The 18,119-nt window shown below is 49.1% G+C and overlaps 1 protein-coding gene across 1 annotated transcript in view; it reads right to left on the minus strand.

Annotated features, from left to right (window-relative positions):
- Positions 1 to 18,119, minus strand: part of ACOXL (acyl-CoA oxidase like) — a 356,241-nt gene that overhangs the window by 41,668 nt on the left and 296,454 nt on the right. The window contains exon 17 of the mRNA XM_052647950.1: positions 14,528 to 14,598. Coding sequence (XP_052503910.1) covers positions 14,528 to 14,598 — 71 coding nt within the window. The remainder of the gene's footprint in view (positions 1 to 14,527; positions 14,599 to 18,119) is intronic.

Here is an 18,119-nt window from a genome sequence, read left to right on the forward strand (position 1 = left end):
ATTGGCAGGCGGGTTCTTTACCACGAGTGCCACCTATTCTTTCAGTGGATACCAAATCCACAGATGCTCAAGTCCTTTATATAAAATTGCATAGTATTTCATATATTCTCCGCTATAGTTTAAATCGTCTCTAGATGACTTATAATACCTGCTGCTGCTAAGTCGCTTCAGTCGTGTCCGACTCTGTGTGACCCCATGGATGGCAGCCCATCAGGCTCCTCCATCCCTGGGATTCTCCATGCAAGAACACTGGAGTGGGTTGCCATTTCCTTCTCCAGTGCATGAAAGTGAAAAGTGAAAAGGAAGTCGCTCAGTCGTGTCCGACTCTTAGCGACTCCATGGACGGCAGCCCACCAGGCCCCTCTGTCCATGGGAGTTTCCAGGCAAGAGTACTGGAGTGGGTTGCCAGTGCCTTCTCCAAGATGACTTATAATACCTAATACAAGGCAAATGCTATGTAATTAGTTGTAAATACAATGTAAATGCTGTAAATAGTTGCTGGTGTGCAGCAAATCCAAGTTTTACTTTTTGGAAATTCCTGGAATTTTTTTCAAATATTTTTGATCTGCAGTGGGTTGAATCCTTGGATGTGGAATCTATGGGTATGGAGGGCTGACTGTACTTTATGTAGACAGTTTGGCAATTTGTGGAAGAGCTTTCAGCCAGGTCCTTCCTTCTGATTTATTTTAACCCAGAACTGATCCCAACTTCCTCCCATTCCTGGTTCCTCATCTGTTATTGGCTTTGCAACCATCACCACCATCCGTCTCTAGAATTTTTTTCATCTTGCAGAACTGAAATTCTGTACCCATTAAATAATAACTCCTCATTCTCCATTTTCCATGGTCCTTGGAAAGGGACTATGCTATTGTCTGTCTCAATGAATTTAACTACTCTAGGTACCTCACATAAATGGATTCACACAGTATATTTTCTTTTGTGTCTGACTTTTTCACTTCAGTTCAGTTCAGTTCAGTCACTCAGTTGTGTCTGACTCTCTGCGACCCCATGAATCACAGCACGCCAGGCCTCCCTGTCCGTCACCAACTCCCGGAGTTCACTCAGACTCACGTCCATTGAATCAGCGATGCCATCCAGGCATCTCATCCTCGGTCGTCCCCTTCTCCTCCTGCCCCCAATCCCTCCCAGCATCAAAGTCTTCTCCAATGAGTCAACTCTTCGCATGAGGTGGCCAAAGGATTGGAGTTTCAGCTTTAGCATCATTCCTTCCAAAGAAATCCCCGGGTTGATCTCCCTCAGAATGGACTGGTTGGATCTGCTTGCAGTCCAAGGGACTCTCAAGAGTCTTCTCCAACACCACAGTCCAAAAGCATCAATTCTTTGGTGCTCAGCCTTCTTCACAGTCCAACTCTTACATCCATACATGACTACAGGAAAAACCATAGCCTTGACTAGACAGACCTTAGTCGGCAAAGTAATGTCTCTGCTTTTGAATATGCTATCTAGATTGCTCATAACTTTTCTTCCAAGGAGTAAGCGCCTTTTAATTTCATGGCTGCAATCACCATCTGCAGTGATTATGGAGCCCCCCAAAATAAAGTCTGACACTGTTTCCACTGTTTCCCCATCTATTTCCCATGGAGTGATGGGACCAGATGCCATGATCTTCGTTTTCTGAATGTTGAGCTTTAAGTCAACTTTTTCACTCTCCTCTTTTACTTTCTTCAAGAGGCTTTTGAGTTCCTCTTCACTTTCTGCCATAAGGGTGGTGTCATCTGCATATCTGAGGTTATTGATATTTCTCCCGGCAATCTTGATTCCAGCTTGCGTTTCTTCCAGTCCAGCGTTTCTCATGATGTTCTCTGCATATAAGTTAGATAAGCAGGGTGACAATATACAGCCTTGACTTACTCCTTTTCCTATTTGGAACCAGTCTATTGTTCCATGTCCAGTTCTAACTGTTGCTTCTTGGCCTGCATACAGATTTCTCAAGAGGCAGGTCAGGTGGTCTGGTATTCCCATCTCTTTCAGAATTTTCCACAGTTTATTGTGATCCACACAGCTTTTTCCATGAGCCAGTGGATGTTGGCAATTTGATCTCTGGTTCCTCTGCCTTTTCTAAAACCAGCTTGAACGTCAGGGAGTTCACAGTTCACGTATTGCTGAAGGCTGGCTTGGAGAATTTTGAGCATTACTTTACTAGCATGTGAGATGAGTGCAATTGTGCGGTAGTTTGAGGATTCTTTGGCATTGCCTTTCTTTGGGATTGGAATGAAAACTGACCTTTTCCAGTCCTGTGGCCACGGCTGAGTTTTCCAAATTTGCTGGCATATTGAGTGCAGCACTTTCACAGCATCCTCTTTCAGGATTTGAGAGAGCTCAACTGGAATTCCATCACCTCCACTAGCTTTGTTCGTAGTAATACTTTCTAAGGCCCACTTGACTTCACATTCCAGGATGTCTGGCTCTAGAGGAGTGATCACACCATCGTGATTATCCGGGTCGTGAAGATCCTTTTTGTACAGTTCTTCTGTGTATTCTTGCCATCTCTTCTTAATATCTTCTGCTTCTGTTAGGTCCGTACCATTTCTGTCCTAGCATAATGTATATAGTTGGGCTTCCTCCATGTTGTAGCCTGTGTTGGAATTTCCTTCCCTTTTTAAGGTTGAATAACATTCTGCTGCATGTATACACCACATTTTTTTACTTATCCATTCATCCATCCGTGGACACCAGGGCTGCTTCCACATTTTAGTTGCTATAATTAGTGCTGCTATGAACATGGGTGTGCTAATACCCATTCAAGCCACTATTTTCAACTCTTTGCCCAAAAGTGAAATTTGTGGATCATATGATAAGTCTATGCTTAATATTTTGCCTGCCTTTTCTGTTCAAGAATACTGGAGTAGGTAGTTGTTCCCTTTCTCCAGGGGGTCTTCCCAACCCAGGTCTCCTGCATTGCAGGCAGATTCTTTACCAGTGAGTCAACTGGTCCTGAGGTCTATTTTCAGAGTTTTCCTATGGTTGTTTTTGTACATCATGTCCATTATTTTCACTGAACTTAGCAGAAAGAATAGGAATAAGACTTTTCCCTTCTTCATCTTCCTGGAAGCAGGTGTCTGCATTGTTGTATACGTCATGCAACTGGGTTTTGTTTTTCACTCCGTCTGAGAGCCTTTCACTTTTAATAGTAGGTTTATCTCATTTATATAATCGGTCTTAATCCTAACATTTAATGTTATATTTTCTGTGAAAGTACTTCCAAAATATTATATACTAATCCAACAATTACCGATAGATTATTCCTAGCTGCCCTTCCCATCAGACAAAAGTTTCAAGAACACATCAAGTTGTCTAATCCCCATCTTGTTCTTTCACAGTCCTAGAAGAGATTAAGATGGAAAGATTTTCCCCAAAGGGAAAACATTCCACCAGGAGACACCTGAGAAGTAGTAGTCAGGTGACTGGTACCTTCATGCTGGCCGTTTTCCTGGCACTTATTCCACAAGTAAGTTTCTCCCTGCTTTCTCCCTCTCTCCTCCCCCTTCTTACCTCTTGAGAGCTGACTGTGTGCCAGGCATCTTGCCGGGTCCTAGGAGCGGAAGGGAGTCGAGCTAACTAATCTTTTTCTTTTTTCCTCTCTCAAACTTGATAACCATGCTGTGTGTGTGTGTTTCTGTAGACTTTTGAATGTAAAGGTAACCCAAAAGAGACCAGCTAAAATTTTAGTAGGACCTCCCAAGTGGCTCAGTGGTAAAGAATCTGCCTGCCAATGCAGGAGACACAAGAGACCCAGCTTCAATCCCTGGGTCAGAAAGATCCCCTGGAGGAGGAAACAGCAACCCGCTTCAGTGTTCTGGCCTTGAGAATCCCATGGACAGAGGAGCCTAGCAGGCTACAGTCCATGGGATCACAAAGAATCAGACACAACTGAGTGACTGAGCACACAACGTTTAGTAAGGGAAAGAGGAAGAGTTGTGCAGGTCCAGGGAGCAGAAATCCTCAAGCCTCATAACATTTCCGGTTTTCAATCAGAGCACAAGTGTCTCCGGTTGCAGGCAAGGAAGCTGCCTGAGTATGAGAGCCCAGCTCTCCCCCTCCATCAGCTCCATCCATCATGAGCCCCCATATAACCTGAATACAAATGTTGCCTTCACTGTGTGCTGGGAAAGCCACTTGACAATCCTGTTAATGTCTAGTAGCCTCGACTCAGAGCTTCCCAGGTGGCTCAGTGGTAAAGAATCCACCTGTCAATGCGGGAGACATGGGTTTGGTCCCTGGGTTGGGAAGATCCCTTGGAGAAGGAAATGGCAATTCACTCCAGTATTCTTGCCTGGAAAATCCCATGGACAGAGGAGCCTGGCGGGCTATAGTCCATGGGGTCTCAAAAGAGTAAGACTCAACTTAGTTACTAAACAACAACAAGCCTGGACTCACAGCCCTAAAGTTCCCTGATGAAATTTCTCCATATTCTAGGTAAGTCACTCAAGAGAATTCTCCTGCACACTTCCGCATCTTGATCTCTTTATTTAAATGGCAAAATGACAACTCTGGGGCCAGGCCCTGTTTTCTCCTCCCACTAATTTTAGTTCCCTAGGGCCAAATTTTGCTTTCATTTTCCTTCAGATGGCTTTCAGCAGATTTGTCTAGTCTTCTTGTCTCCAGTGATTTCCTCTCCCTCTTTCTCGTCTTCTAGAAAAGTCTGAAATGAAAGCTGTCCCCTAGAGCCGTGCACAGAGGATGTGGAAGGGAGAGTGTTGGGGTAGGAGCTCCCTCTGCATGACTCTGGCCGGCTGGCGGAAGCGGGAGTGCCCCCACAATGATGCTCTCTGCACTCGGGGAAGTGCACTGCCGTTCGGAACATGGCTTTTCTGCTCTCCAGCTGGCTTTCCACTTAGATATTGATTTAGACGCTTGACAAAAGAGCGTCAAGGGCAGAGCAGGTGTAATGTCTCACCTATCGCTCCATTCATCCATGCAGCCATACGCTCCTCTTAGGTAATCAGGCACGTGTGCAGTTTTCACATGACAGCGTTTGAAACCAGAAAGCCGTCAGTCCGTTTCCCCTGACAGGGGAGCTTTGTGGAGGAGGTAGATGATGGCTTCTGCTACATTCCTTCTCAGAGACACCTGAGTCTGACATTAACCTTCCAAACCAAAGGAAGGAATGCTGAATGCTGGAATTTCAGGATTGCTAGAGCACACCGGGTGGCTCAGTGGTAAAGAATCTGCCTGCTAATGCAGGAGATGCAGGTTTGATCCCTAGGTCAGGAAGATCCCCCGGAGGAAGAAATGACAACCCACTACAGTATTCTTGCCTGGGAAACCCTAAGGACAGAGGAGCCTGGCAGGCTATAGTCCATGGGGTCGCAGAGAGTCGGACATGACTGAGCAGGCACAAAGAGCACATGGGGGAAAGGTGCATGGCCAACAAGGATAGAAGCTTCTGGAGACCTCTCCCCTGAAGTGGCAGCTGGCTGGGTCCCCTACTGCAGCAGCCAGCTCTCAAGACACACATCGGTGCACCTGAAACACTCTATAAATGGAAAATACAGAGCACAGCTTCTCACACTGACCCCACCAGTGAACACAGTGGAACCCACACAGCTGGTTAAATTAAATTTCCTGCAGAAACTTAACACAAATGCCACCTCCTCTGGCAAGTCTTCTCTAACCTATGCTGTGTTGGGCACCCCAGCTGAATGCTTTGTTAACACCCCCAATTTCCTCCCTTGTACCACGTAGCCCACTACAATGTGCTTGCTTATTGGGGAGTCTCATCTAATAGTCAGGGAGCTGAGGGTGAGGGCCAGGTCCTACTGATTATAACACGCCCAGGGCCTAGCACGTAATAGCCACTCATAGATGGTTCTGAAGAGGGGTTGTGGCAGGTATGTGCAGACAGCCAACAAAATAACCCTTCTGTTGACCTATCAGGGAGCCTGCAATTCTGCTGGACATTTATTTCCTTGAGTTAAAAAGTTAATCCTAGGCACCGAAGATTTATTTCCAAAGTTAAAATTTCACTAGGAGAGATAAACGCACCTGAGATTTGGGGCCATTGGTTTGAGATGCCCTGCAGAGCCTTGGCATGAACTTGACCTTGTGGGGAGAGAACTAGGAATGAAGGGAAGGAGGCATTCTAGGGCCTTCATGGCATAAAGGTGTAGGAATGAAGGAAAATCATTTACGGCTGGAACACTACATCTGAAAGTTGATTTCTATATCACCTGTAGCTCTTTCCCCTTATTAAATATATATTTAAAAGCCTGAAATACATTCTTCAAACAAGCCAGGTACTAGAAAACCATCACTTGGCCCACGATGGGTCCTCAATGGACATGGCAGAACAGCTGCCTCAGAAGATTTTCAGCCACACGCTTGCTTCTTTCTGTTCGGCTCTGACTTGAAAGGAGCAGGGAAGGTAGCAGGAAGACATTCGAGAAAAGGATGGGGCTGCACCCCTGCAGACCCCACCGCCCTTAATGATCTCGGCTCATGGAGTTTGCAGCACAGACTGACGCTCTTCATGCTGGACTGGGCCTGGAAAATGGAGTCAAGCCCCAGATAGGAACTCTCCTTTCTGTGTGGGAGGCCTGAGCCCTTGACTGGCCCCAGATGCTTAAGCGGGGGCTGCGGGCATGCGTGGTGCACACACAGGATGTTTGCTCTTGTTTCCTGCCCTGGGGCCCAGGACACTTTCAAAGGCAAGGGGCCACGCCGGGGTCCTCAGGTAGGAAAAGGGCCACTGAAGGAAAGGAGGACGTCCCACTTTTCCCGTGCACTCAGAGGCAGGTGCTGGCTATCACCTTTGGCTGCTGGGTTTGGTGCTTAGACCAGCTGCCACCTACACGTGTTTAGAAAAGGAAGAAAGAGCAGTTAGAATGAAGGAAAGAGGGAAAAACCCCACCTCGCCCACTTGACAGGCTCCAACTGCCGCTGCCAGCCGCCTGTGAGCCGGGGACGGTCCCCTGCAAAGCCCCTGCCTGACGCTGGGGCTGCCGCGGTGAGCGCTGCAGGAGTGGAGGCCTCCTCCACAGCACAGAGGCAGACAGAAGGCCCCTCGAAGGGCAGTGAGCCATTCCCCAACCCGGACGCTGCTCCCTCGGCCGGCCACACGGAGGGAACAGGCCGGCTGAGGCGAGCTGTGGGAGAAGCCAAGCAGAAAGTGTCACTGAGACAATGACAATTGGAAGAACACACGATAACCAGCTTGCTGGGGTGTTTCTAAGCCTTTGAGGGGAGGTGAATCAGTGGAGCGCTCATGTGGAAAACTCCCTTTCTCCTCAAGGCTCTGCCTTTCCGGCGCTAAAGTACAGTCATCATTTTTCTGTTGAAAACTCAAAGTTTCAACAATCCTGGCCTGTTAGCATTCCACCACGTGGGGAAAAAAGGCCCATTTCCAGGAAGAACTTGTATTTTGTAAACTTGGTATTTTGTAAACTTGGGAAATGGAAGGGTCAGGCCATGTCACTCACTAGGGGGCTTCAAATTTCAAGAAAGACTTGTGTGTCTGAGTTCCTAGAACATCATGAGACAGAGAAACAGCCCCACTGGGCCAGACCACAGTGGTGAGGGGAGGTGGGGGAGGAGGGCTTGACCTTCTTCCCTCCATGTCTGTCTGGGATTGCCTGTGCCTTTGGGGGCAGCATGAATACTTGGGAGCCAATGAAAATGCTCAGGAAGCTCGCATGCCTCTGGTCAGTGGAGCCTTCCCTGGGAATCAGCTCTGTGGGTTTTCTTGGCCTGGGCCTCAGCACCCCGAAACCATGCCCTCCACTCTGACGGGCCCCTGCACATGCCAGTCGGGCAGACAGCAGATGCTCAAACTGCTCTGCTTGTGTCCAAAGGTCTAGGTATCATCGGCCTTGCCACAGATGGGCTGTCCATCTGCCCATCAAATGGAGACTGGCCGGAGCATCACTGCTGGTGTGACAGCCCCACCAGAGGTCTGCGGTTTGCGGAGCAGAGAGTCAAGATGGCTCTATTTACTCCTGAGCAGGCAGCTTGGCTCTTGTTACCATTTTCTATAGTCTATGGGGTATGAAGGGGCTTCCCAAATTGCACTAGTGGTAAAGAACCTGCCTGCCAATGCAGGAGACATAGGAGATGAGGGTTCAGTTCCTGGTTCTGGAAGATCCCCTGGAGGAGGACACAGGAACCCACTCTGGCATTCTTGCCTGGAGAATCCCACGGACTGAAGAACCTAGCAGGCTAGGGTCCATGGGGTCACGAAGAGTCGGACACGACTGAAGCGACTTAGCATGCACGCACATGTGGTATGATATCAAAAAGCCAATCTTGAACTTTATACAGTGCTTCCGGCCAGAGCCCAGAGGCAGAGTGGCTGAGGCAGGACTGCGCTGGGGGCTGAAGTGTGGGGAATATTCCAGGCACTCACTCAGCATCCCTGGAGTGGGGAGGTCTGGCTCTGAGACAACCCTTCGGTTATAGTAGGTCAAGTAGAAGCTCCTTCACTAGCTCTGGTGCCCTGGCCCAGGGGGAGCAGCACAAATCAGCAAGGGCTACTTTCCCCAGATCATCCTACTTGCTTTTCCAAAGGGAGGCAGGGAGACCCAGAGGGTTACCATCTCGTGATGTTTTTGTCCCAGCGAGGGTCGTTGCTGGGCGGCTGTCTCATACCCAGACTGGAAACAGCTGCTGCCAGGTGTGGAAGTAAGTCCCCAGGGAATAGACTAAGGCACTGTGATAATTTATATTTGATTTAGAAAATGATGGTCCAGATGCGGACTGGTACCAAGGAGCCTGTCTTATGGCCAGTTTCCATCACTGAAAAGAGGAAGCAATTTAAAAAAAAAATCTTTATTTTGGCTGTGCTGGGTCTTAACTGCAGCATGCAGGATCTTTTAGCTGTGGCACGTGGGATCTAGTTCCCTGACCAGGGATCAAACCCAGCTCCACTCTGCTGGGAGTATGGAGTCTTAGCCAGTGGACCACCAGGGAAGTCCCCCCAGTTTTTAAGAGGAGACCATCCTGGAGGTAGGGGGGTGACAGGGACCAGCTGAATCAAACACTGAGAACAAAGTCTGATAGGCAACCTAGAGCCATTTGATGAGAAAGGGATTTTGGACCTGATTCAAAAACAGGTTCATCAGATGCCTGGATTCACCTGGGACAGTCAGGGTTTATGTTCAGTCATCCAAGCTTAATTTTTACCAGTGCCCCCTTTCACTCTCAAAGAGTCCAGGTTTAAATGCAAGTTCTGTGATCTCCCTGTTTCAAAGGATAGAGGAAGTTAGGGCCGGAAACTGATCCAGAGAGGGACACGAAGGCTCATTTGGCTGACCCCAAAGTAGGGAGACAGACAGTTGAGGGCCAGCGCCATTCATTCTCAAGCATGTTTAGAACTGCAAGCTTGTCGACAATGTCCAGGCACAGATTTTCAGAATGTGGTTGCTGGATGGGTCTTTGAAATAATCACATTCAATCTCTTTTATCAGAAGAGGACACTGGGCTGAAAGAGGTCAAAATGACCTGCCAAGGTCATACGCTAGAGCCTGGTAGAGTGGAGACCAGTCCTGCCCTCAATGGACCAGGCCCAGCTGCTCTGTTCTGAGACAGAGGAAAGGGTTAACTCTGAAAGATGCTGCCAAGGGTACAGATGCACCGGCTCTGGCTTGGCAACCCCCAGACAGAGCTGTGAATGGTTCACCGCCCGAGGCTGAGGAGACAGGACAGAGACCAGAGACGGGAGGAGGGTCCAGCTGCTGCGTGAGCTCAGGCGTGGGGCTGAGGCTCATGCGTGATCTGGAGCCGCAGGTGAGTGGGGAGTGGGGCAGAAGTGAGGAGCAGATGAGCTCTCCAGGGTGGTGACGGCAAGTAAAACTAGGAATGAAAGAAGAGGGACTTCCCTGGTGGTCTAGTGGCCGTCTCTGAGCTTCTAATGCTCAGACAATGTGGGTTCAATCCCTGGTCGCAGAACTAACATCCCACATGCCAGGGCAACTAAGCTCCACAAGAGAAGCCAGCATGCCACAGTGGAGCTCCAGTGAGGCCAAGGTGAAAACAATGAAAAAGAATGAGTGAAGAAACCGTCAATACGGGGACTGAAAGTGAATGGGGTCATAAGTCATCTATGGGATCTAAATCTTTTCTGTGGTTCAAATCGTAGTGAAATCTGCCTGCGAGGCAAACCCTAATGACAGCTGTCCTACCCTTGGCATCTCTTCTCCAGCCCCTTAATAGGGCCACAGTGGTGGGAAAAACCAAGTCATCAATAGCCTTGACCTCTACTTGGCATCTGGAGGAGGAAATGGCATCCCACTTCCGTATTCTTGCCTGGGAAATCCCATGGACAGAGGAGCCTCATGGGCTACAGTACATGGGGTCTCAAAGAGTCAGACACAGCTGAGCATGCACACAGCTGGGGAAACTGAGTCATGGAGGAGCCAGCTTCTTCCTGCCTCACAGTATTCTCAGAAAACAGGGTGTGACTGACAATAAGCCGAGAGAGGGATCCCACGCAGCAGCCGCAGCATGGCACCCGTGGCGTCATTGGTCTTGCCTCCTGTGTGGCTCTGCTGTGGCCAAGGTGGCAGGTTTTCTGTGAATCTGCTCATCTGGGCAGAGGTCCCAGCAAGAAGCTCAGACTGAGGGTCCACAGCACTGGCTTTGTGGCCCCAAATCTACTGCCCATCAACTAGCAGAGGACCACGGCTTCTCCCTGTCCTGCTTTTCTTGGCTGTCACACGAAGGCGCTGGTTTCTGCCATCTCCAAAGCCTCCCTCCCTGGCTCTGTTTTCCCAGGGGTATCAGACATGGGCTCAACTGCTATGTGTTCATCTTTTGCATCTTCCCTGCAGTCTGTTTCTAGAGCAGCCTCACAGAGCATGAAATATCCACCCTTAGGTCTCAAGTGGGGGCTTCCCAGGTGGCACAGTGGTGAAGAATCAGCCTGCCAATGCAGGAACTGCAAGAGATGTGAATTTAATCCCTGGATGGGTCGGGAAGATCCCCCGGAGTAGGAAATGGTAACCAAGTCCAGTATTCATGTCTAGAGAATCCCACGGACAGAGGACCCAGTCAGGCTACAGTCCATGGGGCCACAAAGAGTCAGACACAACTGAAGCAATTGAGCACACACACACAAGTCTCAAAATATCCGGAATGGTGTAAGAATGTCACAGTACGCATGCAAATATAACTTTTAAAAAACATCAGAGCCAGTCTCCATCTGCATTTTTTTGCCTGCAACAACTTTCACCCAATGAGGTGGGGGTAAATATTTAAGCTGGTTGCAGAGAATATAGGAAGTGAACAGCTTGCCCAAGTAAACAGAAACTGGACCGCAGGCTGGTTGTAGTCAGAATGATCTACTGTCACCCTGAGCATGTTCTCCCACAGAACCATCTACAAAAATCCTGCACACCACTGTCACGCCTACGTGATGTGCTCTGATATGTGACATTAAAAAACCTCAATCTCCTGAAAAAAACAATCATAAAACAGTTTCAGTATATATGAACTGAGCACTCATTTTTGTTGAGTGAAATTTCTTTGATGATGCCGGTTCAAAAAACTACAGATATTGAGAAAACAGCCACAGACATCATCCTCGGTTGCAACAGCCACACAGTCTGCAGAGACCAGTGGGAAAGACATGAAATATTCAATGTCACTGGGGATTATTCCAGGACACCTAGGGCTATCTGAACCCTCTTCCGCTCCCAACTGCTAGTTTTTTTAAAATTAATTTTTATTGGAGTATAGTTGAATTATAATGCTGTGTTAGCTTCAGGTGTACAGCAAAATGAATCAGTAATTTTGATACATATGCACATAGTCACCCTATTTTAGAATCTTTTCCTATATAGGTCATTACAGAGTATGCAATTGTTAGTTTCTAGCCAAATGTTCCCAAGGAGACAGCCTGGGGCATTATGTCCATGGCAGTGGGGAGAGGGTGAGAAAGTAAAAGGAAGGGACTTTCCTGGCAGTCCAGTGGTTAAGACTTCACTTTCCAAAACAGGGTGTGCAGGTTCTATCCCTGGTCAAGGAACTAAGATCCCACATGCCTTGTGATCAAAAAACCAAAACTGTAAAACAGAAGCAATATTGTAACAAATTCAATAAAGACTTAAACAATGGTCCAGATGAAAAAAAGTCTGTAAAGAAAAAGAAAAACTGAGAGAAGGAAGAGGCTTTGAGTGGCATCTCTCTCTATATTCTCTCTATGGATGTGGAGAGAGTGGCCACAGCGTCTCAGTCATGGAGACCTTGGGGACAGTGAGATGCAAGCCTGGTCTGGTCTCCTGGCACCGGGCTCCATGCTCTGACCTCTCCATCCCATGCTGCCTCTGAGATGCCCAGGTAGCCTCCATGCAGGGCTCAGGAGCAGGATCAACTGGCACACAGTAGGTTCAGCCCACAGAGGTATGGAGAGGGGAACACAGGGCAAGATGGACATTCAGAGGAGAATAAGAAAGAAACAGGAAGGAGGAGATGGTGGGAGAAAATGCTGGACCAAACAAGAAGAACCAAAGGTGCTACAGCCCGGTCACCTGGAAGGTGACTGGAAGCAACCTAAATGTCCATCAGCAGATGATGGATAAAGATGTGGAACAGCAGAGTATTACACAGACATTAAAAGGAACAAAACTGGGTCCTCTGCACAGACGTGGATGAACCTAGAGTCTGTCATCCAGAGTAATGTTACGTCAAAAGAGAAAGACAAATATATTAACACATTAATGCATATTTATGGAATCTAGAAGGGCTTTTCAGGGGGCTCAGTGGGTAAAGAATCCACCTGCAATGCAGGAGACAGAGGAGATATAGGTTTGACCCCTGGGTTAAGAAGAGCCCTTGGAGGAGGGCGTGGCAACCCACTCCAGTGTTCTTGCCTGGAGAATCCCACTGACAGAGGAGACTGGTGGGCTACAGTCCACAGGGTCGCAAAGAGTTGGACACAATGGAAGTGACTGAGCATAGCACACACAGCATGGGATCTAGAAAGAGGGTGCAGACGAACTCATTTTCAGGGCAGGAATAGAGACGTGGGTGCAGAGAGTGGGCATGTGGACACGGGGCGGGGGGACTGGGGGCAAACTGAGAAGGTGGAACTGACATACATGCCCCACGGCGTGTGAAACAGAGCCTGCGGGAGCCCACTGTGTAACACAGGGAACTCAGCCCGGTGCTCCGCAACGACCTCGCGGGGTGGGGCAGGAAGGCCAAAGAGGGAGGGGATGTAGGCACACATAAAGCTGCTTCACTTTGTTGCATGGCAGACACTAACACAACATTGTAAAGCAATTATACTCCATTAATAAAATAACATTTAAAGCATTTACATTTTAAAAAAAGAGGTGAGTGTCTGGGACCCAAGAGCTACTCTACGATCACAGCAATACTGCCTGTACCTGGCAGGGAAGGTGACCCTTGGGGAACGGGCCTCGGCGGGGAGTGCCAAGAACTTGGAGTGGACGACCTTAAAATGCCAAGCAAAGCTCCTGTGCCTCTGTGGAGGCCATTCAAAGTCAGCGTATTAGAACCAGGACTCTGGCGGGTCAGTTCTCCCGGGCAAGCCCAAAGTTTGGTATCAGAACATCTGTTTATAAAATCAACATTACTGAAAGCTTAAAAAAAAAAAAAAAGACAGACTGAAAATATCACATCTTAGGCAAATGAGTTGAAAATCCCTTTTAGTGACGCCCTCTATTTTCCACCCATTTCTTAAGTCAGAGAACACCTGGCATGGTATTCAGGTAAAGAAATGCAATCCCTGGCACACGTGGTTTCCTGACGGCACAGAACTGCAGTGACATCACGGAAATGCAGATGCCTCCTGGTCGGCCCAAGGAGAGTTTCCAGGTGGGAACAGCCTTAGCCATGGGTGGAAAAGAGTGCATATTCCTTAGTTATCTGCTGGTGTCTACTGCTTCCTGCCTCCAATGGCCAAGTTTTAATTAAATGCAGGCAGGGTGTTGGTCAGGCTTTCTCACACATTTGGCTCAAGCCAGATGTACAACCAAAACGTAGATGAGACCGCACCTGTTCTCCTTTGTCCATTTGGAAGGAAACAAAGCGACGGTCACCAAGAAAAGAAAAGTCTTCCTCCCACTCGAGGGGGAGGAAGCGATGACATCGATGCCCCTTCCCGTGGTTCATATGAACAGTCTCATTTGTGAAGCGTTCCCCACAGTGACGAAAGTGAGGATGCGGCAGACTCGGGACGCATGGAATCCTTTGTCTTAATTAAAAAGTACAGTGAGAGTCATGGAATTTGGCCAAGCCTCATAAATCCGCTCAGAGAATCAAGGCTCTGTCAGATAAGCTTAAGTAGAACCCCCGAGCCCTCTGGAGAATTGCATGGACCCCCGCTCGTAGCTGACACCCACTTCCCCGTCACTTTGCTGTTCTCTGAGGAAAGCGGCCGTGCTCATTAACCAGCAATCCTCCCAGCCGCTGATGACAAGTGTATCCCCGAGGAGCGTAGAATTCAGAGATGATAAATTTACTCCTGCCTGTAAGAGTGAATCTCTCCTTAGGGCAATAAAAGTGCTGCGAGGCTCTCGGGCATCAGGGCTTCCTTTCGGGAACATACCTTCTTTAACAAAGCCTGGTCCTCCTGGTCAGGACAGTTCCTTACAGCCAGGCAGAACTGCTCTAAAGTAACTGGAAAGGAAGAAAAAGAAAGAGTGAGTGGCCTCCCTGTGGGCCCTGAGGCTCTCTGTACAGAGAAGGACATCGTGGTGTTCACCCACAGAGGTGACATGCCACCGTCTTTCCCTGGTGATACATTCGAGGGGAACAGAGCCCGCCCTGGGGAGGTGGGGGGCAAGGCTAGCACAACCACTTCACCCTTGTCAGCTGGGATTATCACATGAGAGCCCGGGCCGTGACCATCAGCAAAGCTCCATCCTAAAATGGTACCAATGCGCTTATTTACAAAACAGAAACAGAGTCACAGATGCGGGAAACAAACATGGTTATCAGGGTGGGGGGAAGGGGGAGGGGGATACGTTGGGAGGTTGGGACTGACATACACACTGCTGTATATAAACCAGATGACTAATAAGGACCAACTGTATAGCACAGGGTGTGTGTGTGTGTGTGTGTGTGTGTGTGTGTGTGTGTGTGTTAGTTGCTCAGTTCTGTCTCACTTTTTGCGACCCCATGGACTGTAGCCCGCCAGGCTCCTCTGTCCATGGAATTCTCCAGGCAAGAATACTGGAGTGGGTTGCCATTCCCTTCTCCAGGGGATCTGCCCAACCCAGAGATCAAACCTGGGTCTCCTGCATTGCAGGCAGATTCTTTACCGTCTGAGCCACCAGGGCATCCCCAATAATAAATACTAAAAACCAAGCCACTGGGAGGGTCATATGGCCCGTCCTGCCCCCCATGACCACACTGCACGTCCGTTCCCTGTGACCACCATCTAGAGGACTCCACCCGCCTCTGTAAATCTGGCAGCGCTGCGTTTTCTGTCTCAAGTTTCCATTGTGATCCCCGTACAATCCCCAGCAAGTCTTCTCTTGGTATGAATGATGGGACCCCAGTGTTGACCTGAGCAAACACCACTAACTCCCCCAAATATTTCAGGTTGAGATTCCCCAACCATCTTTCTCCAAAAAGATGGTGGAGAAAAACCAAGAATATTTGCAAAACAATATTCACAATCCATCTTAGCTGGCCATGAACACTCTAGGAATGTTAACCAAGATGATTTACACAGACGACACTCCCCTTCTCCGTGCTGGTGGCCTCGATCTCACTCACGGCCACTCATGTGAGTACCCTTTTCTCTTTCAGTCTAAATAAGCACAAAACCACAACTGCCTCCCATGCACCCTGCTTTGACTGTGTTGTTTCACTCTTAAAAGTGCTCCCATGATTCCCTGCTACCCTCAGATTACTTAAATCCACCTCTTTTGACAAGCATTAAGGCTTTAACTGAGTGAACCCAGGTAGACTTCTTTCCAGACTCAAAGCTGTGTTCCCTCTGCCTGTCATCCCTCTTCACTGTCATCTGCTGGGCAGTCTCACCTCCTGCCTTTGAGAGCAGCATAGCTCACCCTTCCCATCCAACTGCTCCAAACCACTCACCATCCCTCGGGCCTAGCCCATCCTCCGCAGAGCCCACAAAAACTGGTAGAAACATACCAAGCCTCAAGACAGAGGGACGGTCTGATTCCACTGTTCTGACCCCCAGATCTAGAAGTCTGTTTAGACATGCAGATATTTTAAAAAGCATTATATCAGCAAAAGTGAATTGTCATCAAGCAAGCAAGCATGGTCTGGGAATTTTTTATTATACTTTTCAATGTTACAGTTCTCTACAGAGTTTTCCTCTATGACTACAGTCCTCTGCAGTCATCACTGTGGTTGGTTGTATCCCATGCTGACGACTTCTCCCAAGTTTAAAGTTCTGCTCTCATCTGAGCAAAACGTGCTCGGGTTGTGTCATGGGCTCCTCTGTTGTGGTGCGTGGCCTTCTTGCTGTGGCGGCCTCTCGTGTTGCAGGGCAGGGGTTCTAGGGCACGGGTGCTTCAGTAGTCATGCCAAACAGCCTTAATTGCCCCTGGCACATGGAATCCTCCTGCACCAGGGATCGAAACTGTGGCCCCTGCGTTGGCAGGCAGACTGTTACCCACTGTGCCACCAGGGAAGTCCCAGCTGGGGTTTTAGCCCAAACTTCATTCTTTGCCCATCCTGCCCGACAGGCCTCGAGTCACAGCCCAGTTTTTGGAGCTGGGCGGAAGTACATTTGTGGGGACACAGGGCTCCCCAGGGAGGGGAGTAGGAGGGGAGCTCCTCCTTAACTGGCCGGCTCCATTTCATGAATCAATCACCCCTCACACCTTCGATACAGACAACAAGAGCCCATCCTGACAATGGCAGGTCAGCAGGAGCAGGGCTCACCGAGCCCTCGGCCGTTCCATTCCCCTCGCCTTAGAGCCAGTCAGGGCAACACGTGCTCTCGTGCCCAATGCTGGATTCTTGCCAGCCTCCTCCATTCTGGTTTCTACTGAGGCCAGCTTGAAAGAGGAAAGAGGGGCAGAGACTGCTGAGGGAGTGGGGAGAGGGAGGGCGGGTCTGGGCCCAAGTCATCATTGCAGCATCGCACAGCGACAGACACAAGGGGCTTCACTCCCCTCTGCTCCACCTGCCTCCAAGTTTAAACAGGCAGAAAAGCCCAAACCCTCACAAAGAAAGCAGCTATGGTATCTACTTTCTTCTCCTTCAGGGCTGATTCAAGGAGCTGCCTGCCTCAGGAGGAGGAAAGATGTAGCCAAACCCCACTCAGGGTCACTCTGGGTCTCTTCCTTAAGAGACTCTGGAGGTAGCTTTCTTCCCGAGCCCACATCCATCGTCGTAACTGCTCCTAAGTGTCCCCCTGCTGTTCATTTCAGTGGCGGCCACAGAGGCTCCCACCTATCTGAGTAAGTCCAGCCCTCTTTGGTTCAGCCTTTCCACCTTGTGTGACAAAAAGCTCAGCCTGCCGATACAGGGAGAACAGTAGATTTTTAGATAACATACCTGTTAGCTGTGAGGTTGTTAGTTTTGAGGATGGGGGGTGAGGCGAGGGGGCTGCATAGAAAAAAATGACCAAGTGAAGTAAAAAAAAAAAGAAAGGGAAAGTGGTAGTTTGGGAGGAAAAAAAAAAAAGACAGGCCAGCATGAAACACACACGCCTCTCCCTCTATGGGCTGGTGGATAAATTACGTACAACGGCCAAACCCCCGCAGCCCATTTCTGAAAGACAGACAGGACTCTGCAACACGGTGCGTACCCTACACCTCACACAAATGCCTCTGCCTTGATGCCATCATTAGGACATGTTTACACAAGCAGTGGGGGAAAGCGAGATGAGCCACACGCACAGCGTCTTTGTCCTTTTTGCAATCAGGCTGGTGAGACTGGGCACCATCCTCAAGTTCGTTAGCAGGCACAGCTGGCCTGGACATACGACACGTGGGGCTGAGCCGCTCAGCAATCTTGTCTCATAACTTTCTTTCGAGCTCTCTCTCTCAGTCCCAGCTGGCTGATGCAGGCCTGCCTCTCCCTGAGGGCCCTGGGGGGCGAGGGGGTGGGGGCAGGCGCCCCTGGTGTCCGTGCCCGGGGCTCCAGGACAGGGACCCTCACTGGTTCTGTGGCACAAGGTGGGAGACGGCAGTGGCTGTCCCTCAGCCGTC

This window comes from Budorcas taxicolor, chromosome 11 (genome assembly GCF_023091745.1).
Source record: "Budorcas taxicolor isolate Tak-1 chromosome 11, Takin1.1, whole genome shotgun sequence".
NCBI lineage: Eukaryota > Metazoa > Chordata > Mammalia > Artiodactyla > Bovidae > Budorcas > Budorcas taxicolor.